General features: G+C 38.9%; 1 protein-coding gene across 1 annotated transcript in view; it reads right to left on the bottom strand.

The window, feature by feature from the left end:
* Positions 1–25,691, bottom strand: part of Zpr1 (zinc finger protein Zpr1) — a 140,226-nt gene that overhangs the window by 106,806 nt on the left and 7,729 nt on the right. Inside the window, exon 2 of the mRNA XM_090380971.1 lies at positions 3,963–4,099. Within this exon, the coding sequence (XP_090237097.1) occupies positions 3,963–4,088 (126 nt within the window). The 5' untranslated portion in view covers positions 4,089–4,099. The remainder of the gene's footprint in view (positions 1–3,962; positions 4,100–25,691) is intronic.

The raw sequence follows: 25,691 nt of genomic DNA, 5'->3' as shown, positions 1-25,691 counted from the left end.
TAATTTTCTTTTTCGCTCTGGTCTTGCCGTACTGCGGGCATTATTTTATTTTTATTTTAATCCTTATTCTAATTTATATAGTTATATTTCAAGCATCATCTAGAGGAATATGCTTTTTGCTGCCTCTGATGTATGTTGTACTCTCCTTTTTATTTTATGATATATTCCGTTTCCAATGATTTCAACATTATTTAAATATTTGTATAATTATATCACATGATACTAGTGGGCGAATTATGTGAAATATCACCAAAAAGTTTCCGGCACCCCCCACCCCATACTTCTCCTTCAACCCATGCACGGTAATAAGTACTATAGGTTTTGATACCTTTTGTGTTTGGGGTTTTCATAAAAAAAACAGAGATATAAACCACTACAATAGAACATGTGGCGGACTGATCTTTGGATCGATTCTCCTTTGCGGCGATTTGTCTAGCGTTTGAAATGCAGCAATTCCCTGACCATTATTGGCCTTGTGGTCCTCTGTCGAGATGGGGCATAATGGCAGTCTATTTTTCATTTTTGTTTACTTTTGTTCTATTGTAGTGGTTTAGATCTCTGTTTGGTGATATTTCACATAAATTTGGACCTGGTGCTCGTCAGAGGGGGCACCATTAAATTTCTATTAAATTTCTTTTAAATTTCAAAGAATTATTATTCGTACATTTAGATTTTCTAAATTAATTTAGAGTTTCTGCTGCAATATTTTTACTCTCATTACCCCTCTCTTCCCTCCCTGCTTGATTTGAATTAATTTAGGTTTAATTTCCTTTTTCGCTCTGGTCTTGCCATACTGCTGGCATTATTTTATTTTTATTTTAATCCTTATTCTAATTTATATATATATATAATATCGGTGTAGATATACCATAGATAACTATACCGTAGATTAAGAAACTACGATGGTAGTGTGGTAGACATCATTTTCTCTACCTCATATTGTGCTCTTCCTTCACAACGAGTTGGTATGGTATTGCTCTATCTCAAATAAGTAACGCTTCACTGACAGAGAAGACTATTGTTACTTATTCTTGGTGAGTACCATCACCCAGACGGAACCGTTTCAAAGCTATTGGCCTATCATCGGTGGGTGGGCAGGTACCCTGGTATTGCAGACATCACAACCCAGTTGTGAAGATAATCAAACAATATGAGAGATGCCAAAAGGTTTATATGATAATATTCAAAATTAACTAAAAGCAACAAAGCATAATACTTTAAGAGTTTAATATCTATATAATATCGGTGTAGATACACCATAGATAACTCTTAAGAAACTACGACGGTAGTGTTAGGCATCAGTTGCTCTACCTCATATTGTGCTCTTCCTTTGCAACGAGTTGCCATGGTATTGCACTACTTCGAATAAGTAACGCTTCACTAATAGAGAAGACTATTGTTACTTATTCTGTGTTTCAAAGCTATTGGCCTATCATCGTCGGTGGGTAGGCAGGTGCCATCTGGGTGGTGGTACTCACTGAGAATAAGTAACAATATTCTTCTCTATTAGTGAAGCATTATTTTTTCGAGGTAGTGCAATACCATAGCATCTCGTTGTGAAGGAAGAGCACAATATGAGATAGAGCAAATGATGCCTACCACACTACCATCGTAGTTTCTTAAGAGTTATCTATGGTGTATCTACACCGATATATATATATATATATATATATATATGATCACACCTAAAAATTATTGATAAGTTAATTAACTGTATGTGTAACTTTGTGTATGTGCTAGTGTGGGGAAGAGAGAGAGAGAGAGAGAGAGAGATTAGCAGAGTATGAAAGCAACTCAGATATGTGTTTACAGTGTACTATTTCCATGAACTGCTCATGTCCTGTTTTTCTGTTTGTGATATAAAAATTCATGGGGGAATGCTATATCCACACCCGAAACTAATCAAATCAGCTCCACTTAAAATTAGAAAATAAATGAGAGTGCATGTGCACATGTGTTCTTGTATGTGTATTTAATGGGCAGTATGATGCAAGGAATTCAAGCTTCTTTATAATCAGCCTTGTGGGGAAAAAAGTCACCTGATTTTACCTAACTGCCTATCTAACCCTATCATTAAATTTGCATAAGTTTTCTAGTTTGACAAGATTAGGCAGCAAGCTGCTTTGAACAAAAAAAAAATTCTTTTTAATGTACATGTTCTGCCAGCAAAAGAACAAAAGATATTCCAATTAATTAGTTTACTCAAACCAATTAATTTTTTTTTTTTTTTTTATGAAAACCCCAAACACGAAAGGTATCAAAACCTATAGTACTTAGTACCGTGCATGGGTTGAAAGAGAAGTATGGGGAGAGGGGGATGCCGGAAACTTTGCTCTAGAGACTAAACATGGGTTTCACCACTTCAAGCCTTCAATAAGCAAAGTGGTGGTATTTACTCAAAGAATTAAATAAATCTCTATACAGACATCTCATCTTGAGACTTTTAAATACAGAAACTGAAGTCGTTTCCTTCTACAGGAATATTTTCTTATGCCAATAATAATCTCATTTAAACTTTTCCAGCATATCCACAGTTTTCCAAAAATGGTTTCCCTAAGCCTGCATATAAGGTGTCTAACTAGTGCTTTATATAAAGTTCATGTCGTATTATATATTTGTTGTTCATATTTAGGGGTTGAAAAAAAAAAAGTTTTATTTGAAATTAATTCACTAATTTACTTTTATATTTAAATTTGATTTGAGAATTTTATTTGTTGCTGGATAAATTTGATTGAAATTTTTTTTTTTTTTTTTTTTTGTAAAATATTTCTTTTTTAGTGGTGAGAAGACTGGGAGATTATTTGACCATTGTCCTTCATGAATTTTGTCCAAAAAGATCAGTGGCCATTAATAATCTTTGTCTCCTGTTACTTAACCATCCCTTCATCCTTTAGCAGCAACAACCTGCACTTAGCATTAGTAGGGGCATAAGATGCAAAAAAGCAAGCTTATGCAGCATTAGCCAAAAAAAAAAAAAAAAAACTTCCCATTTCACCCCTCCATTCATTCCAAATGCCTGTCCAGCTCAGCCTCAAATTTATTTACGCTATCAACTTCCACAATAAAAGATGGAAGTCTGTTCCACCAATCAGTCACCCACTTCTCAAATTTATACAGCAATCTTTCATGTGGAACAGTATCGAAAATTTTACTGAAATGCAACTATATGATAAAAAATTTTCTTGTTTCTAATTCCTTTGTGACTACATCACAGTAGCTGATCAGATTGGTCAGACAAGATTTTTCCCTAAACAAATCTCTGTTGTGATTGCTTTATAACTGTATTCCTGTCAAGGTTATCCTGCATTACCTGTCAAGTGATCCTTCTTTAACCATTGATTCCATTATTTTCCTTGGAACAAGTCAAGTTTACAGGATGTAATTAATAACTTTGCTCTTTGCAAATAGAAGAGACATTTACTATCTCTAATTTGTAGGTGTACCTTCCCTGGATTCAAGGATACTCTCATAATTATGACTAAAGGTTTGCACGCTTCCTTGCTGCTTCTTTCAATATAATTGAATAGATTCTGTTGGGCTCCATGTATCTAATTTACTTTTAGATTCATGATGAGCAGTGTCCATTGATTACCACTCTGTCTTCTTCCACTCAACCATCCTACTTTCAGCAACTCCCTGCTAGCAGCAACCTTCCCTTAATGCCATACTGCTCCAATTTGTATAGCACCCTTCTATGTGCAACAGTATCAAAAGCTTTCCCCGAAATCCAAGTATATGATATCAAAATTATTTTTTGCATCCAGTTCCTTTTTGACCACATCATTGTATCTTATCAAACTGGTCAAGCAAGATTTCCCCTTATCTGTATGATAAAAACTAAAATTCAGTTTAAGATAAAATTACTTATCTTTTTAGAAATATCATAATAATATTTATATATGAAAACACTAAAACACTTAAAAAAAATTTTCAGAATTATGTAAAGTTTTTTTGTTACTTACATTTTGTCCACACTGAATACACAAGCTCTCTATTTCTGTAGGTTCTAGTTCTGAATCACCTTTCTGCAAATCACAAAAAAGCGGTTGTTGTTTGGGTGTACCTTTTTCTTCTGATACAGCTTCCATTTTATTTATATCTATAAATAAAAATATCAGACATAAATATTGAATAAATTGTATTTATAAATTATTTTATTGTATATTGATATAAAATTAATTAATTTTAATATACAAGAATAATGGCGCCTCCGTAGCCAGGTGGGAATGAGCAGCAGTGCGTAGCACACGCTTCTTGATTAGACCGGGGTTCGAGCCCGTCACCACCAAATACGGAGGATGCGGAAAGGTCAGGAATGACCACCGTATATTCACGGAGCAATATGGCCTTAGTTGCTAATGCTCCTAAAAAAAAACCAAAATAACTAACTAACAAGAATAATAAACATATGAGGGGCATTCAATAAATTATCTATCTAAAGTAAATAATAGTTATATTTCAATGATTCATCATGTTCCTATATATCTCAACTAGAATCATACTAATTTTGATCCCACTATGTGTTTAGATTGTGTTGCTGTAACAGAAAGAAGGAAGATACCTGTATCGAATTATGGATTTGCTGAAATTGGAGCATCATTCAGTCATCAGGTTTCTCATCAAAGAAGGAAATGGGCCAAAGGACATTCATGAAAGGATGGTGGCTGTGTATGGCAACAGTGCACCTTCAGGGTACCAGTTGAAATTCTGGTCAAAACAATTCAAGAGAGTAGAAAGTCCATCGAAGATGATCCACTTCCAGGAAGGATATAGCAGTGACCACTCCAGATATGTGCCAAGCTTTGGAAATCCTTGAGCTGAATGACAGATGTTTAAAAGTGTCCCAAATCTCTAGGGAAATAGTTATAACCATCCTCCATGAACATTTGGGGATGACTAAGGTCAGTGCAAGGTGGGTCCCCAGATTTCTGATCCCTGTGCAGAAGCAATGCAGAGTACAGTGTTGAGAGGGGAAGTTAGAGCTTTATGGAAGGGACCTTAAACTTTCATCTCCAGAATTGTGACGGGTGATGAAACGTGGGTTCCTCACTGGGATCCTGAGACCTGGCAAGAATCGATGCAATGAAAGCACATGGGTTCCCCCCCCCCTCCCCCATGCAAAAAATTTTGGACACAACCTTCAGCTGGCAAGATTATGGCCATCATTTTTGAGTGAATTTTGTACACTCACTGCTTGGAATACAAGCAGACAGTTGAGAGTCTGCTTATATTCCAAAATGCCATGGAAAACTTTCCAGAGTTGTGCTGCTGCTTCTTCAGGACAACACACCAGTACATAGGTCACATGCTGTTGCTGCTGCTTTCGGAGATTGTGACTTTACAGAACTTACCCATCCACCTTACAGTCTGGATCTGGTCCCCAGTGATTTATTTTCTGTTGCAGCACCCCAAGAAAAACATACATGGATGTCGCTTTGCTGATGATAATGAACTCAAGTCTGCTGTTTCTGCATTCTTTACACCTGGTGCCTCCGTAGCCAGGTGGGCAGGAGCAGCAGTGCGTAGCACACGCTTCTTCATTAGACTGGGGTTCGAACCCGTGACCACCAAATACGGAGGATGCGGAAAGGTCAGGGAATGACCACCGCATATCCCCGGAGCAATATGGCCTAGTTGCTATTGCTCCTAAAAACCAAATAACAACAACAGCTGCATTCTTTGATGGACAGAACAAAGAATTTTGTCTGGTATTTCCTCATTGCCAACAAAATGGAACAAGTGTATTGAAGTCCAGGGGAGTTACATTGAAAAATAAAAAGACTTTTGTCTCTATCTCATTTCCTTCATAGGTATGTAGATAATTTATTGAATGCCTATCATATAATCTTAATTAATGAGAAACACTACATTTCAGAAAATAATAACACTGTTCAACAAAATCAAACTTTCCCCCCCTTTGATCAAAAATTTAAACACTTTTCTAAACCATATTTCAAGCTGATTTCAAATTTCGAATATTTTTTTTGTGCATATTAACTGCTAATAATATCAGTGCAAGTTAATTAAGCTGATTTCATTACAAAACAAATGAGACTGGCCATTACAATTACACATTTTTATCACTTTTACAGTTTAAACCCAACACACCTTATCCACATTATTGGTAAAAAGATATGTACAATTTAAAAATGTTGTGTGGATGATTCCTTCAGTACACTTTTTCTAGAATGCTGTGGTAAAACAATCAGCAGTGGTTGTCCATAAGTTCACATACACGAGGACTTGAGAAATACAGTTCATTCTCTCAAAGAATTACAAAAGAGGGAATTCAAAACCTGCTAGGCAGTGATAAGCTGTCAAAACCTTAACAACTGGTTCCCTATAAAAAGTTCTGATTTAAGGGATATAAGTTATATCCCTATAACTTAAATCAGAAGAAAAAGAAATGGCTCTTTAACTAATAGAAATTTGTGTTCCTTTGCATTTGAAGTTTATTTTGTACATGGTATTGTTTTCTAAATTTTTTTTATAAGATTAAGATTATTCGGTTTTGAGATCACTTTATAACATTTTTTCCTGTAAAAATTTTTAACAACTCCAGTGCAATGCAGTCAGCATGGTGGGACGTAAGAAATGGGGAAAACAAAAATGAGACTAGGAGTGTGTTACAAGCCTACATTCACACAAAATCTAAGGCTGTGCATCCAGTTGATGTGGGCAGCCAGTGCAATGCGGAGTTAGCTTGGTGAGACTACGAGTGTGTTATAAGCCTAATGACTGTGATGAGTATAATGAACAATTGTACAGACATACAAGAAATGGCCAGTAAATGAGAATGCCTTACAATGAGGGATTTTAACTTTCCAGATATTGACAGAATTTGTGAGTTGGTCACTCACACATGTTAGAAAGGTACATGAGGGTCACTCATTCCTTTATAACAAGCTGGTACAGGAAACAGTCATCTAATAAATCCAAACACTTCTTGATACTGTGTCTACAAGAGCCCATACTCTTGTAGACACAGTATCAATGTGTCAGATTATCAGCAGTGTTATTCATGCATTACGAACCTGCATATAAAAGAACCATTAGGTGGCAGTGATCACAGTGTATTAATATGGGAATTACTTAGAGATGGAACTACCATCAAGATAAAGGAAAGGGCTTTTGCTTTCATAAGGACTATATTGATCTCAGTAGATTTTAAATTCCATGCAGTGGGACTAACTGATAATGTTACCAACAGCAAATGGGAAGCATTCAAGGATGTAATTGTAGAAGCTACTACGCTTTTTATACCAATTAAAAGATACTGTTCAAGGCTTAGATCTAAATGGATATCAGATGTACTGACAAGACTTATGGCAGAGAATAAGAATGCATGGATGCATATAAATTATCAGGTGATGCAGAAGTCAGCAGTAGATATACACTAGACTATAATCAAGTCACAAAAGAGGTTGGGAAAACTAAGGTAGATTGCAAGAAGTCTATGCCAAAGAACACAAATATAAACAGCAGAGACTTCTGACTTATGCTAAAACAGAACGGAAGGTTCTGTTTTAGCATAAGTCAGATATGAATATGAATGATTTAATTGTGGATGAATCTGCTCACGTTGCTGACAAAGTGAATAAGTACTTTGCATCTACATTCACAGATGAGGAATTGTTTAGGGACGGGATGCCAGAAGTGTAACAGGGAGCTAAATGATTTTATGATAACTGAAAAGAAAGTGAAAGAGAAATTGTGTAAGCTAAATGTAAAAAAGGCACCTGGGGTGGAAGAGATCTATCCAATTATATTAAGGGAGGCAGTAAAACTTCTACAAACCCTTAAGGATAATTATGAGAGCAGCCAGGGACTGCAGATGAGTGAATATATCTCCAATTCAAAAGTGGATCAAAGGAAGAGATGAATAATTACAGACCTTTTAGTTTGACTTCTGTTCAGGGAAAATAATGGAGTCACTGTTAACAAGTAATGAAGAACCATCTCACTAGGAATGCATTTCTACTGCAGTCACAGCATGAATTTCTTAAGGGGGCAAGTTACTGCTACAGATAAAAGGATAAAAGTGGAAGAAGACAGAGAGTGGTTATCAATGGGCACTGCTCTTCATGGACTAATGTTATTAATGAAGTTCTCCAGGGTTCAATGCTGGATCCATTGTTGTTTTCAATATTTATCAATGATATTGATGAAGGTATATCAGGCTTAATGTCAAGTTTGCAGATGATACAAAGGTTGAAATGCTGGTTAACGACAGCCATCATGGTGAGCTACTGCAATAATATTTAGGAAAATTGGGTCGATGGCCTGAGAAATGGCAGTTGAAGTTTAACACAGACAAATGCAAGATTCTGCACATGGGTAGCAGAAACTCATCAGAGTTATACCCCAGAGTAATCTATCAACTATATGGTACTACAATCAGGGTATTAGAGATGAAAAAGACCTGTGGTAACTATGCAGCCAGACATGCTATTCCAAAACAGCTCAGGGCTTTTTGTCAATGATATACAGGAATACTGCTAGCAGTGGTAATGTTAGGAGGCGATTATCCCTTTGTATAAGGCCAAGGTTAGGTTGCATATTGAGTACTGAATACAGGTTTAGGAGGTCTCATTTTAGGAAAGATGTAGATCTGCTGGAATGGGTGCAGAGAAGGCCAAACATTGGTGAAGGGAACAAAAGGGCACTTCAGTTCTGCAAATTTCTACATCTCGAGACCAGGCAACTGCAGGGAGATCTGATTAAAGTGTTTAAAGCATTGACTGGAATGAGCAAGCTGAATGTTAATGGTATTCATCTACTTCCTGAGACTACACACGAGGGGGCATAAATTCAAGTTGAGGAAGGATGGTTGCAGGACAGATGTGGAGAAGTTTGCCTTCAGCTAGCAGATGGTTGATTGTTGGAACAGGCTTCCTTCTGTTGTTGTGAAAGTGGATGGGTTGAATGAATTCAAGGGAGAACTAGACAAATTCGTGGAGAATATGGATGGGTGTGAACTGTGCAGTTTTTTTTTTATTGGCTGATACTATATAAGCTTGCTTTCTTGCATCATTTTCCATTACTACTACTACTACTCGACTACTCAATCTGAGTGTATACTACGACACATTGACAAAGGAAGTGGCTGCAAAAATAATTCTATGGTGAGCGGTATAAAGGGCTTAAGTCAACAAAAACTGTTTTTAGAATCAATTAGCATTAGTAGAGGCATAAGATGCAAGAAAGCAAGCTTATGCAGGATCAGCCAAAAAAAAAAAACCCTCCAATTTCACCCCTCCATTCGTTACAAATGCCTGTCCAGCTCAGCCTTAAATTTATTTTGGCTATTAGTTTCCACAGCAAAAGATGGAAGCCTGTTCCACCAATCAACTACCCGCTGGCTAAAGGCAAATTTCCACCCATCTATTCTACAACTATCTTTCCTCAATTTGAAACTGTGCCCTCTCAGGTTCTTAGTCTGAGCAAGAGGAAGAATTCCATCAGCATTCAGCTTGCTCAACCCATTCAAGGCCTTGAATGGGTTGAGCAAGTCTGTAATTATACACCAAACTAACAGGTCTGTAGTTATATACCTTATACACCACAGTCAGATCACCTCGCAGGTGTCTACTCTCCAGGTGCTGAAATTTGAAGAACATAAGCGTTTCTTCATAAGAGCACCCCTTTGTTCCCCTCACCAATCTTGTTGCCCTTCTTTGTACTCATTTTAGCAACTCTACATCTTTCCTAAAATGAGGCCTCCAGACCTGTACACAGTACTCTAGCATTTGTGGCCTGATCATTTCCTTGTATAATGGGATAATCACCTCCCTTTCCCTGCTAGCAAAATTCCTATATATCATTGACCAGACTCCATGACCTGCCCTGGCAGCCCATCTGCACTGCTCAGCGAACTTAATATTTGACTGCACAATTACCCCCAGATCTTTTTCACTTTCCACTTCCCTGAGTGTAGTACCACACAGTTAGTACGTTTATCTTCGGTTATTGCTACCCATATGCAGTACTTTGCATTTGTCAATGTTAAACTTCAGTTGCCACTTCTCAGCCCATTTTCCCAACTTATCTAGATTCAGTTGGAGTAGCATACTGTCTTTACTGTCATTAACAACCCTGCCAACCTTTGTATCATCTGCAAACTTGGACATTAAACCCAATATACCTTCACCTATATCATTGATAAATATACAAAACAACAATGGGCCCAACACCGAACCCTGGGGAGCTCCACTAATAACATCTGTCCACGAAGAGCAGTGTCCACTGATTACCACTCTCTGTCGTCTCCCACTCACCATCCCTCTATCCATTGTAGCAACTTACCCTTAATGCCATACCTCTCCAATTTGTACAGCAGTCTTTCATGTGCAACAGTATCAAAAGCTTTCTAGAAATCCAAGTACAGTATATGATATCAAAATTATTTTTGGCATTCAGTTCCTTTGTGACCACATAATAGTATCCAATCAAATTGGTCAGACAAGGCCTCCCTTTAACAAACCCGTGCTGTGTCTTAACTATTACCGCAGTCTTATCTAGATGATCCTGCAATGCTTCTTTAACCAGTGATTCCATTATTTTCCCCAAAACACAAGTTAAAATAACAGGTCTGTAGTTACTTATGTCACCTTTTGAACCTCTTTTGTGAATTGGGATATCAGAGAAGTGGTGTCACACAGATATAAGCAGCGCAGAATTGCTTATATCAGAGAAGTGGTGTCACACAGATATAAGCAGTGCAGAATTGGAATTTGGGAAGTACAGTACAATGTGTACAAGAAGGATAGACAGGACAGGAAGGGAGGAGGGGTTATGTTGTTAGTTAAGAAACACACAAAAATCTAAGGCAGTGCATCCAATTGATGTTGGTGGACAATGCAGTCTGGCTCAGAAAAATACTCTTTTGGTGGTATATAAAAAGGGCACAAGTATACTCCTATTAAGAGAGGATGTTATAGATGTTAATTTATAAGGCTTAAATCAAATTATCAGCTTTATGGCTGGTATAAAAGGCTTATAGCCTCCAGATCACATATTTGAGTTAAGCCCTTTATACCACCTTGAAAAGAATTGTGCCATCATATACTTGGATTTTAGAAAAGTTTTTGATGCTGTTGCATGTAACACACTGCTGTTCAAATTGGAGCGGTGTGGTATTAAGGGCAAGTTACTGCTATGGATAAAGGGATGGTTGAGTAGAGAAGACAGAGAATTGTTATCAAAGGACACTGCTCTTTGTGGACTAATGTTATCAGTGGAGTCCTACAAGGTTTGGTGCTGGACCCAGTATTGTTTTTGGCATTTATTAATGATATTGATGAAGGTATATCAGACTTAATGTCTAAGTCTGCAGATGACAAGATGTTGGCAGGGAGGTTAATGACAATAAGCTACTGCAACAAGATCTAGAAAAATTAGGCAGCTGGACTGAGAAATGGTCATTGAGGTTTAACATTGACAAATGCACGGTACTTCATATGGGTAGCAGTAATCCCAGATTAACATACCAATTGTTTTTTTGTTTTTTTTTTTTGGTAGTTATTGGCGCATCGGCTTCTGTAGCCATAATGCACCTCCCAAGGTTTTTGCAGTACTTTGATCCAAGCCCGAGGCAGGATTCAAACCTGCAACCTTTGGGTTGCCAGGCGGGCACTTTACCCACCTGGCTAGCCCGGTCAGCATATATACCAATTGTAACACACTCTGGGCAGTGGAGAATAAAAAAAGATCTTGGGCTAACTGTGTAGTCAGATATGAAGTTCTCTGAGCAGTGCAGACAGACTGCCATAACAGCCCATGGGATTTTGTCAATGATATAAGATGGGTTTGAAAATTTCATGACACGAGTAGTAAAAGTTAGTGGTAGTGTTAAAAATTTCTGTATTGAATGTTTTACTGTATTACTCTTCAAATAGTAACTCCAGCAAGTTCATTCAATTTCAATAATATGTTTTTTTTTTGTTTTTTTTCAATTACATTTTTCCTAAATATTTGATTACTATACAGTAATCAAATATTTGGGAAAAAATGGGACTAACATCAAAGGCAATTCATAAGGATATGGTTCTGGTGAAAGATGAAAAATGCTGGTGAAAGATGTCCCTTCCTATTTAATGGTTAAGAAGTGGGCAACAGAATTTAAACAAGGAATCGAGAGAATTAAAGATGACCCATGCTGTGGAAGAAATGCAATGTCCATCACTCCAGAGGTTCATGACAGAGTGCACGATAATTGTTGAGTGACCAAGTGACAGGTTGGTACAATGCCAGCATCGTGAGCATCTCATCTGAATGTGTGTACAACATAATAACAGAGGTTCTTGCTATGAAAACGGTAGCAGTACAATGGATCCCAAAGATGTTGACAGCAGATTCAAAAACACACAAGAGTTGTCAAGTGAACACTTGCATCCTTGCAAAGTTTGTGAGGTGTGTCCATCACTTTCAGCCAGAGACAATGGTGCACTCCAAACAGTCGAAACCCAACTCTTTTCCCACTCCAAAGAAAGCCAAGTCAATTCTTTCTGCTGGCAAGGTGATGGCAGTGGTATTTTTTGGAAGCTGAGGAGTGTTGCTATTGAATTGAGATGTTTATCAGCCAAATGCTGAGGAAAACTCAGCAAAGGAGTGTTATTCCACCAGGATAATGTGCCTGTTCATAAGTCTGTCACTGCTTTGACTGTAATGCACAAGTGCAGTTTTGAAATCTTGGACCATTCCCCCACATTCACCAGATCTAGCATCATCATCATACTTTCACTTGTTTTCTAATTTGAAAAAAAAAAACACCTGGCTGACATCCACTTTCCCACTGATAGGCATCAATGGCAAACGTGTACTGACTCTAAAGGGGAATATGCTAAAAAGTATGTTGCTAAAAAGTATAAGGCAATGGTTAGGCCACATCCTGAGTACTGTATACAGATCTGGAAGCCTTCTATACAGAAGAATGTGGATTTGTTGGAGTGGGTTAAGAAATGAGTAACAAGACTACTTAGAGGAACGAGAGGGTGCTTTTACCAGGAAAAGCTTCAGCATCTGGAGACTATACACCTACTAAGGGATCTGATAAAGTGTTTAAGGCTTTGAATGAACTGGATAAGCTAATGCCAATGGAATCTTTCCTATTGATCAGACTACATATATGAGGGGAAAAATTAAAGAAGGATATTGCAGGATATGCTGTTAGTTATGAAACATTAAATCTAAGGAAGTGCATCCAGCTGACATGGGTGGGCAGCGTAATGTCAAGTAAGTTTGGTGTGACATAAGCACTGGGAACGCGAAACTGAGAGTAGAAGTGTGTTATGGGCCTAATGATGCTGATGAGTACAATGAACAATTGTACAGAAAAAGAGTGGGCCAGTAAATCATACTGTCTTATAATGGGGGATTTTAACTTCCCAGATACTGATTGGAACTTGTGGGTTGGTCACTCACACTAGCAAGGATTTTGCGGATTTATTGGATAATTGTTTTCTAGAGCAGCATGTTCGAGAGGCAACTAGAGGGAGCAATACTCTTGATCTGATTGTCAGCAGTGTTTATTCATGAATTAAGAATCTACAGATAATGGAACCACTAGGTGGCATTGATCACAGTGTACTGATGTGGGATTTACTTAAAGATGTAACTACCATCGGGGGTAAAGGGAAGGGAAGGGTTTTCGCTTTCGGAAAAGTGACTACAGTTGTCTCAGACAATTTGAAAATTCTAAACAATGAGATCAACTGATGATGTTACCAACAGCAAATTCTAAATGGAAAGCATTCAAGCAATTAAGAATCGGCAGATAAATGAACCACTAGGTGGCAGTGATCACAGTGTTCTGAAGTGGGAGTTACTCAAAGAGGTAACTACCATTAGGGGTAAAGGGAAGGGGTATTGCTTTCGTAAAGGCTACGATGGACTGAGACAGTATTTAAATTCTATACAGTGGGATCAACTGATGATGTTACCAACAGCAAATTCAAAATGGGAAGCATTCAAAGAACTTATCTTGGAAGCTACTAGGCTTTACATACCAACTAAGAAATATTGTTCAAGGTTTAGGCCTAAATGGATGTCAGATGAACTAATGAGGCATATGGCAGAAAAGAAAAATGCATGGGATACATACAAATTAACACATGACACAGAAGCCTATGATAGATACAAGTTGATCTGTAACCAAGTTACAAAGGAGGTTAGGCAGGTGAAGGCAGATTACGAGAGATCCTTGGCAAGGGATGCGAAGAAAAACAGCAAAGAGTATGTAAACTCTAGAAGGAAGGGGATGAATTAGATTGGTCCACTTGATATCGATGGGTCAACTGTTGATGACCCTGCTCAGGTAGCTAACAAACTAAATGAATATTTTGCATCGACATTCACACATGAGGAGTTATTCAGCGAGGGGAATGCCAGAGGTGTATTCAACTCTAGCAGTAAACTAAAGAATCTTGTAATAACTGAGAGTAAAGTGGAGGAGAAATTGTTGAAGATAAACACAAGAAAGGCACCTGGGGTGGATGGGATCTATCCAGTTATATTAAAGGAGGCTGCAAAGGAAGTAAGCAAACCCTTAGCCATAATTATGAGAGCTTCCTTGGACTCAGGGGAGGTACCCATGGACTGGAGATGTGCAAATGTGACCCCAATTCACAAGGGAGAATCAAAGGCTGACACAAGTAATTATAGACCTGTGAGTTTAACTTCTGTTCCATGAAAATTAATGGAGGCACTGGTTAAAGAAGCACTGCAGGATCATCTACACAAGACTTCAGTTATAGCTCGGACACAGCATGGTTTTGTTAAGGGGAAGTATTGCCTGACCAATTTGATTGGATACTATAATGCAGTCACAAAAGAACTGGATGCAGGGAATAACTTTGATATTATATAATTGGATCTTAGAAAGGCTTTTGATACTGTTGCACATGGAAGACTGCTGCACAAATTGGAGCAGTGTGGCATTGGAGGCAAATTGCTGCTATGGATAAAGGGGTGGTTGAGGGGGAGAAGACAGAGAGTGGTAATCAATGGACACTGCTCATCGTGGACTAATGTTATTAGTGGAATCCTTCAGGGTTCAGTATTGGGTCCTTTATTGTTTTCTGTATTTATAAATGATATTGATGATGGTATATCAAGCTTAATGTCCAAGTTTGCAGACGATACGAAGGTTGGCAAGGTTGTCAAGGACACTACTGACACTATGCTACTGCAACAGGATCTGGAAAGGTTGAGCAGATGGGCTGAGAGGTGGCAAATGAAGTTTAACATTGACAAATGTAAAGTACTACATATGGGAAACAGCAACCCCAGAGCAACGTATCAACTCTGTGGTAGAGAATGAAAGGGACCTGGGGGTGGTTGTGCAGGCAGATATGAAGTTCTCTGAGCAGTGCAGACGGGCTGCAAGAGTAGCTCATGGCGTATTGTCAATGATATATAGAAATTTTTCTAGCAGGGATAAGGAAGTGATTATTCCCTTGTATAAGGCAATGGTCAGGCCACACCTAGAGTACTGTATACAGGCCTGGAGGCCTCATTTCAAGAAGGATGTAGAGCTGCTGGAACGAGTACAGAGAAGGGCAACAAGATTAGTGAATGGAACAAAGGGGTGCTCTTACAAAGAAAGGCTTAAGTTTTGCGAATTACAGTGTCTGGAGACTAGGCACCAGCGAGGTGATCTGATAGAGGTGTATAAAGCCTTGAATGGTTTGAGCATGCTCAATGCTGATGGGATTCTTCCTCTTGCTCAGAATAATCACCTGAGAGGGCATAAATTCAAATTGAGGAAAGACAGATGTAGGATAGATGTGCAGAAATTTGCCTTTAGCCAGCGGGTGGTTGGTAGGTGGAACAGACTTTCATCCCAAGTGGTAGGTGGAACAGACTTTAATGCCAAGATTCCAAATCAAGAGCAGAAGAGGAGGCTCCACAAACTGGGAGCTCGGTCTAGCCCCTGAGGCCTGGCATGAGATCACCAAACAAACAAGAATATATATAAATCGGAGCTCCCACTGATACAAGAAACACATTGTGGTCCTGAAGTGTTTCTGGTGTTGCCAATTTGGGCACACCATGCATACATGCACTCAACAAGAACCAAACTGCAGACATTGTGCTGAGAAGGGGCACAACTTCGCAAACTGCCTGAATAAAGCAAATGATCCAGTTTGTGCCAACTGCAAGTGGCAGAAACTCCCTCACACACATTCATTCAGAGACAACAAATGCCGGCTTTATATAAAAGCAAAAGGAACACAACGACTAAAGATCCATTATGGGGACTCTTCCTAAAGGATACAACACAAGCTGTGTCAAATTTCTCCAGCTAAATGTGCAGTGGGCCATTGCAGCACAGATTAGGCATAAGGTAGAGGAAGAAAACCTCGATATAATATTACTTCAAGAATCTTACACCTGTGCCGGTGCTGTGTGGGGATACCCGCTCGCCTACAAGATTGCCCAGGTGGATGGAGCGACCCCCTGATAGGCTATAGTGATGAGAAACCCTAACATTACAGTGATGAAGATTACCCACCTGTTCTGAGTGGACCTCATGCGCACACAATAATATCATCACTAGGAAAACTGTATGTGATTTCCATGTACTGTCACCCAGGTGCAGACATTCTCCCTGTGACGCGGTACTTGCAACATGTGCTCACTGAGCTATCTGGAGCCAGAATAGTCTCCGCTGACCTGAACTGCTGCTCACCTCTGTGGCACAGTGATACCCTGGAACGCAGGGAGTAGAAATGGGCAACACATGGAGGAATTTTTAACCAATAGTGGTTTCGTGGTTTTGAACCAACCCAACAACTTGCCCACCTTCAGTTCAACTCTCTGGGAAGCCACCCTGGATGCCACAATGGCAACCAGACATTTGCCTTTCATCTAAAAGACTGGACAGTACAAGAGGACTGGACTACCTCCAACCACCAGGCCACAACTTTTGTAATGCAAAGAACAATCCATCATGCTCCTATAAACAGTTACAAACTGCACAGGCACGCAGTTAACAAAGTGAACTGGGATAAATTTAAAAAGGCTATCATTAACAAGGTACAATCTGCCAACCAACCAATTACTGAACCAGACCCCGGACCTACATCAACGTGTAGTGACTGAGGCCACACACAGCCGGGTGCTGTCCTATGGTGGTCACGAGAACTTGATGTACTCAGAACATAGATAAACTGGAAGAGACACACCTTCCAGAGTCAAGCAGAATTGGCTGCCCCCCGAGATAGAGTTCCTCAGGCAACAGTACAGGGAAGCCAGAAACACCTACACTGCGATGATCAGGCAGCAGAAGAAGCTGTCCTGGGAGCACCTAATCTCCACAGTGGGCAACTGATCCATTGAGCATAATATATCGGATTTCACTGAACAAACTGCCTAGAAGGGAAGTGACACCCTCAATGATAACCCCCAAGGCAGCGCAAATAAAACTGTTATGCTGCTTTGCAGCATACTGTTAGCAACATCCTGAATGCCACCTTTAAATTCCTGAATGGCAAAGACACCACACCAAGCCAACGAGGCCTACCAGACCCCTCAGGTGGAGGAACCCTTCACGCACCTTGAACTTCAAACAGCTGTAAGCAAAGTAAGAAACAGGAAAATAGATATGGTGGAACCAGAAATGGTAAATAAAGTGGCTGAATACACCCCTGACCTGCTCTTGGACCTGCATAATCATTGCCTCCATTCTTCCCTCAGACTGGAAGGTTGGCAGTACAGTCGGTCCTCGTATAACACGTGTTTACATTACACGAATTCGATCATACACGATTTATAAATAGGGGAACGTTATCTTATATAACACGAACCGAATTCGCTTATGCACGATTTGCCTTTGTGTTTTCAAGAAATGGCAGTCGAATGCGGAATCACCCCACTGAACGCAACACGATAGGAATGAAGAAGATTCTGCAAATGTATTCATGTGTTTTATATCAGTGAAGGGGAAACACATTTCACCATAATAACGTAAAAACCAACACAATTCCAGCTATCGGTATAATCGCAAATGCAATTAGATGGAGTTTACTACCAGTTTATAACAGATTCCACTAGCAGAAACGCAACTGGAAATTGTTTTTATTGTTTTATGGTAGTAACCCCCAGAAATGTGCTTTAGTAAAATGTGGGGTGTTAATAGTGTATCTTGGCCTTTACGGTTTGTTTATTCAGTTGCTACACGCGCACAGCTTTGTTTATGTGTATCAAGAGTGCCTCCTCATTTTGTAATTGCGCTTTATTCCCTAAAAATGAGTAAAATACTTAAAAGGTGTGAAAAGGAAGCATCCTGGTGAAGACACTGCAGATTCAGAGAGAGAAAAAAAAAGCAATATCGATAAACAGGGGCGGACTGGGTCAAAAATTCTTACCCAGAAAAATTTATAGTGGCCTCATACTACGGTTTATGGCCAAAATCACACCGGCCTCCGGCCCACCGGGGTTTCCCCGGTAAGGCTTATGCCCAGTCCGCCACTGTCTATAGAGAAAAAAATATGAAATTGTGAAACGCTTTGAGCGAAATGAAAGACCATGTGATATTGCACGTGCTACAGACCTAAATAAGGCAACGCCGAGAATTTCAAAGAATGCGGAGAAAATAAAAACAACTTTCATAGCGGGAACAACTCAAAGTGTAATTAAAATCCATTAGATTAAGACACACAAAGAATTGGAAGAGATGGAAAGGCTATCATCTGTTTGGATAGAAAATCAAACAAAAAACAAGTTTGCTTACGATAGAAGCAAAAGCATTAGCAATATTTTATTACGTAATAGTCATAATAATATACGTAAGCATTATATTACGACTTACGTATTATAAAATACGTAAGTATTTTATTACGACAATTTTATTTAATATAATAAATTTTTTACGAATAAAATACGTATTTTATTCGTAAAAAATACTTTTTTAGTATTAAAAAATACTTTTTTAGTATTAAAAAATACTAAAAATACTTTATTATAATATAATAAATATATTATATTTTTTATTACATATTTTAATCGTTATAAAATACGTAAGTATTTTATAACGATTAAAATTACCCGATTATTTATTGTGTTTGGTAATGTTTTGGTTCCAAATGTGTGTTCAATCTTGGGTGGTCGGCACCTAACCCCACTTTTCCCATAGGGCCTGTTGTTTATATTGCACGATTTTGCATTGCATGAGGGTTTCTGGGAACACAACTATCGTGCTATACGAGGACAGACTGTATTAAATTAATACTCAAGAATCCATCAAAACAGCCACATATATCAGCAAACAACCAATTTGGCTTTAAGCCTAGAAGATCCACTCTTGATGCACTGGAACACATCCTGAACATGGACGAGAACAGTGACCAAAAATATTTCCTTGTCATATCAATTGACTTTGTGGGGGCGTTCGATGCCCTATGATGGCCGAGCATCCTGGCAAGACCAAGAGCGGCCCAACTGCCGATAAGCCTCTATGGCTGTCTACAAAGCTACTTAAGCAACAGAAGGATCATGGTACAGGCTCCCTAAGGTGGAGCTCCAAGTACACTGGAGTTGCCCGCAAGGCTCTATTGCACTTGGTCCCCTCTTATAGAATTATGTGCTCAACAAGTTTCTATGAATGGATCTTGGGGGCATCCCATCATTAGCATATGCGGATGACCTCTCCCTGGCTGATAACTCCAGAGCACAGCTGGAAACCCTCGCAAACAGAGCACTTGGGATGCTTCAGGACTGGTCTGAAGGACATCATCTGACCATTTCATCAACAAAGACACTCCATTCTTCTCAAGGGCTACCTCACTATGACTAGCCCCCCCGCAGATCAGAATATATGACAGAACAATCCAACTAGTCACGGAACTTAAATACCTGGGTGTCACCCTGGACAGAAACCGGTCATTTACACTTTACCTAAAATACAATCCAGACAAAAATGAAGAACTATGCTGCCATGCTTGCCAGAGTAACATGCCAGGACTAGGGGCTGAAGAGGTGCACTCTTGCGCTCCTCTACAAGGCAGCCATCATCCCAGCAATCACATATGCCTCTGGTGCCTGGTTTCACAAGGCTTCAACGGTGGTGAACCGCCGGAGACTAGACATCATACAGACTGATCCTCCTGACCATTACCTGAATGTGCAACACAGTGTCCACACACGCATTGCAAGTGATCACAGGGGCTCTGCCTCTTGACCTCGAGGTAACCCACTCAGGCATGCTACAGCAACTCAGGCGTGGGAATGCCATGACATACTTGGAACACACCACAGACCCAGCAAATAATCGACAGCTCGAGATAAAGAGACTTCAAACCTACTTACAGACTATCTGGCAAACAATGCTGAATGAATTCCAACAAAGAGGACATTACATGAAAGTTCCTTCCGGATATACAACAAATCTATCCACAATATCCATCATGGTTTCGCCCTGGACTATACCCCACCTATCTCTTCACAGGACATGGAGCAATCTGCAGTAAGTTAACCCAGCTAGGAATTACAGATAATCCTACGTGCACCTGTGGATCCCTGGAGTCTTGGGACATGATTGTGGCGACATGATCACACAAGTGCGCTTTATCCCCAAAAATCAGGAGTGCCACCTATTGGAAAATGAAACAACTTATAAAGCCTTCATCAAATTCACACAGAACAACCAGAATAAACATAGATCTCTTGAAGTGCAAACTCCAAGCAACATCACATATAGAGAGGTGTCTGACTGTTAGGATTAGACCACTCAGAGATTTAACTATCAACAAAGGACATCTGGACAGGACACATATTCCATGAATGGCCGCAGAAAACTGACACACCTGGAACTCTATGTGATACTACAACGACCTGACATTTCCAAAGGAAAATGGATCTAACCCCAATTATGACCAAACTGGACAGCCTGACCTGACAACCCCAAAACAACTTAAAGTGACAACCTGACAAGACAAACTGATGTGACCTAACCTCAACTAACGAACATTCATGAATGCGACTGCAGCATATACTGCCTTCTCGCCAATCTGGGCATCTTGCCCAACCCACTTTCTCTCCTTTTCCGGCACTGGGGGGAGGGTTGCCCTCCACTCCTCGCCATCTTCACTCTTCCTCCTGGTTGGGCATGGGCACACCCCACTGACATCCACTTGAGGTCCTTTTCCCTATCGACCTCATTCTTCTGCCTTTCACCCCCAGTCTTCAGTCACCCTCCTATCTTAATGCAAGCGAATGCCCCACACACCTAAATTTAAATATGTTCAAATTAACTTTCACCTATATTCTAGGCCTTTCCTATTCAAGCGACATCACCCATTGCAATTGAAATAAAACTAATTAAATGAATTTTTTTTTTTTTTTTTTTTTTTCTTTTAGGTCCTAGCCACTGAAATCTCAGGAAATTAGGTGGCAGGACCTGCCAGAGTAAGTAATTATAATACTGGTGCACCTGATCTGCCTTCACGGGGCAAAAGTGAAGAAATGTTGGGCCTCGGCAGGGTCCAGCGGCTAAATGACCAGATGAACAATGGTACACAACACTACACACATAAAACATCCATACATTTTTAAATCGCCGGCATTTCCAGCAAACTGACACACCCATCATAATGCAAGCAACACAGAGATGGGGGAAACCCCTGGTGCTGCTTGACACCAAACACACTTTACCATTCTACTTTTCTTCTAACTTGTGTATTCATAATCTTGGTAAACCACCACCTACGAAATATGCTCCATTCAATGGGTCTTGCGGTTCCAGCAAAAGGATGTGAGAAGAATTTTGAAGAGTCTTGATGCCAAGAAAACACCAGGTTCTGATAGCATTTCTCTACTTATTCTCAAAACCTGTTCTCCTGAGCTTACTCCTGTTCTGTGCTGCATTTTTACACTTTCTTATTCCACCGCTGTTTTCCTTTCTGCTTGGAAATTTGCTCATATCCAGCCAGTACCTAAAGGATAATAAATACCTCCTATCCAATTAACATCTTATTGCTTTTACTCTTAATATTTCTAGCATAATGAAGAAATCCATTAACTGCCAACTGCTAAACTATCTAGAAACCTTCTATCTGATCAATGATCACCAGTATTGATTCAATCAGTGGTATCCACCGATGATATACTGGCTTATGTTACCCATGCATGGACAAATTCAATGGAAAAGTTTGGTGAAACTCAAGCAGTTGCACTTGACATTTAGAAATTCAAATGCAAAACTTTAGAAATGTCAAGGTTTTCTAAATATGCTTCCATCTCATGGTATGCCAACTGTTTTTATGTAATTTGGGTTTCCAGTTTTTCTCTCTGACTACTCACCATGGTCTCTGTATTCTAACTTTTCGATTAATGCTGGTGTTCCTCAAGGTTCAGTTTTTTATCCCACTCTTTTCCTCTCAATGTCCTTGCAATTGAAATAAAACTAATTAAATTATTATTTTTTTTTTTTTTTTGGGTCCTAGCCACTGAAATCTCAGGAAATTAGGTGGTAGGACCTGCCAGAGTAAGTAATTATAATACTTCCTTCTTCGGAAATCCCTTAATCGGAAATCCTATCCATAGTTTTGCTGATGATAGCACAATGTTTTCTGCCTTCCAGGTTGAGAAACCTTGCCTTGCAAACAGCTTCATCTTCTCAAATATCCACTACCAATTCCTTAAAATGCTTATTTGCAGGTAATTCTCCAGTGAGGCAAAGAAAACTTAGTTAATTTCAATCATTCAAAAATTGAGTCTTATATCTAGCAAAAAAGGATCCTTCTGTTTCTATGCTTAACTTCGATGACACTCAGATTTCTAGACAAGATCACATTTCTATTAGGGATTACCCTGACTTCTAATCTCTCTTGGCATAAGCATCTCATAAATATTGCTTCCTCTGCATCTAAAATGCTGGGTTTTCTCTTTTGCTCTCAGAGTTACTTTTCTTCCAAAATAAAGCTGCTCACTCTGTACAAATTGCAAATCAGTCATACTGTGGAATATTGTTTGCACATCTGAGACAGTGCCCTGAAAACCTCTCTCTCAGGCAGACTCCATTCAAAAGAGGACAGTTAGGTTAACTAATGAGCCATCTCAAACAAACTCTCTCCACTCTCTGTCTCATAGATGTCTATTTCTGATACATGCCTTTCTAGATACTTCCATGGATACCATTCTTCTGAATTGACTTCTATAATTCCCTCTCTCTCTTTTCCATACCAGTCTAAACACATGGCGCAACCATTTTTTTTTTTTTTTTTTTTTTTTGTAGTTGTTAATACAATGAGTTCATACAATCTGCAACACATCCAATCATTGGAGCCTGCGGATTATCCACTCCGGAGGACTTTTGCTACTTGGTTTCTTCAACAGAAACGGTTCGCAAATGCTGACTTTCAGCGGGATCGCTGTTCTCGCGACCTCCCGTTCAACGTCCTCTACCGCATGACGAAGGCATTTCGGACCCTGCAATGCTATGTTATTCCGATTCGTCTTTGTGCCCCCTACACCTCCTGCAAGTTTGTCGCACTGGTAGTGAATCACCCTGTATATATATATATGAATATGAGTTAAGTTAATAGTGGTAAGAGTTTTTAAAGGTAAAATATGATATACTAGCTTATCACGTAAACCAAAAACCATATCGGGTACCCAACGTGATGTTTTTTATTTTAAATATCATTTATTTTAATTATCAGATATATATATATATATACATATAGTATATGTGTATGTATATATACACAAAAATATACACAATGTAGCAATAATGAAAAAAAGCAATGAATATTTATTAATTACATAAATAATATATTTAGATATAAAAATAAAATTAAATCAAATTATTTGTGTATTAATTCTGTGCAGATCAAGGTCATTGATACCGTTGCACATAAAAGACTGATGTACAAACTGGAGCAATTTGGCATTAAGGGCAAGTTACTGCTATGGATAAAGGGATGGTTAAGTGGAAGAAGACAGAGAGTGGTTTTCAATGGGCACTACTCTTCATGGACTAATGTTATTAGTGGAGTTCCCAGGGTTCAGTGGGCCCATTGTTGTTTTAAATATTCATCAATGATATTGATGAAGTTATATCAGGCTTAATGTCTAAGTTTGCAGATGATATAAAGATTGGCAGGGTGGTTAGCGACAGTCATCAGGGTGAACTACTGCAACAAGATCTAGGAAAATTTGGTGGATGGGCTGAGAAATGGTAGCTGAAGTTTAACCTTGACAAATGCAAGGTATTACATACGGGTAGCAGTAAGTCAAGAGTAACTTATCAACTGTGTGATACTACACTCAGGGTAATGGAAAATGAAAAAGATTTGGGGGTAACTGTGCAGTCAGATATGACCTTGCCTGAGTAGTGCAGAGAGGCTTCCAGGAGACAGCTCATGAGGTTTTGTCAATGATAAACAGAAACTTTGCCAGAAGGAATTGATTATCCCTTTGATAATCACCTCCTATAAAGATATGTTATCCCTTTATATAAGGCCATGGTTAGGCAGCATCTTGAGTATTGTATACAGGTCTGGACACCTCACTTTAGGAAGGATATAGATCTGCTGGAATGGGTGCAGAGAAGAGCAATCAGACTGGTGAAGGGAAAAAAGAGTGCTCTTACCTAGAAAGACTTCAGTTCTGCAAATTGCAGCATCTCAAGACTGGGTTTCTACGGAGAGAGATCTGAATGAGATGTTTAAAGCCTTGAATGGATTGAGTAAGTTGAATGTTAATGGCAATTCTCCCAATTGCTGAGACTACACACGAGAGGGCACAAATTCAAGTTAAGGAAGGATTGCTGCAGGATAGATGTGCAGAAGTTTGCCTTCAGCCAATGGGTGATTGCTGTAGAAGTAGATGGGTTGAGTAAATTCAAGAAAGAGTTACATAAATTCTTGGAGGGTACAGATGGATAAACTGTGTAGGTTTTTCTTATTATTATTATATATTTTGGCTGATGCTATATAAGCTTGCTTTCTTACATCACTTTCCATTACTACTACTATTATTATTATCACATACAGTAATACCCCGAAGTTACGTGATGGGTGGGTCCGACGAAAATTGCTTAAGTCGAATTCGCGTAAGTCGGGGTGCAACTTAGCATATAAATACATATAAATTTTGTTTAATTGGGACCAAGGACTAACAAAAACACTAGTTTAAAAGAAAAATATTTAATAAAATTGCAGTTATTTATACATATTAATACAAATTATGTATTAAAAAAATAAATGAGTTACGTAAAAAAGTTATTTCGATGTCAATGGCTTCAAAAAATCTAACAAATTCGTCTGAAGACACAGCGTCTTCTTCTTTTTTTTCACGCAGAATTTCTTCATAGCAAGCTAATAATTTTTTATTCCTTGCTTTGTAGCTATAACGCATCCTTCGTTGGGGTCTATGTTTTCTAAAATTTTTAAGCCCTTTTCAATTGAGCTGAGACCTTCTGTCAAGCTTGCAATTGTCATGTGCTTTTCTGGTGGAACTGGGTCTGAAGTGTCGAATAATTCAGTGACGTTTTGCTCACGCATCTCTATGAGCTCGTTGACATCATCACCATTGACTTCCAAATCTAATTACCTGGCAAGATTAACAACTTCTTCTATCATATGAGCAACATGATCAGTTTCTGGCATTGTTTTCATTTCGTTTTTGAAAAAAAATGGACAAAGTTTCTTCCAGACACCATTCAATGTTTTTTTGTGAATTTCATCCCA

This window comes from Mastigoproctus giganteus, chromosome 9, assembly GCF_048544385.1.
Source record: "Mastigoproctus giganteus isolate SK-2022 chromosome 9, ASM4854438v1, whole genome shotgun sequence".
Lineage (NCBI taxonomy): Eukaryota > Metazoa > Arthropoda > Arachnida > Uropygi > Thelyphonidae > Mastigoproctus > Mastigoproctus giganteus.
This window is presented reverse-complemented; position numbering and strand designations above follow the sequence as displayed.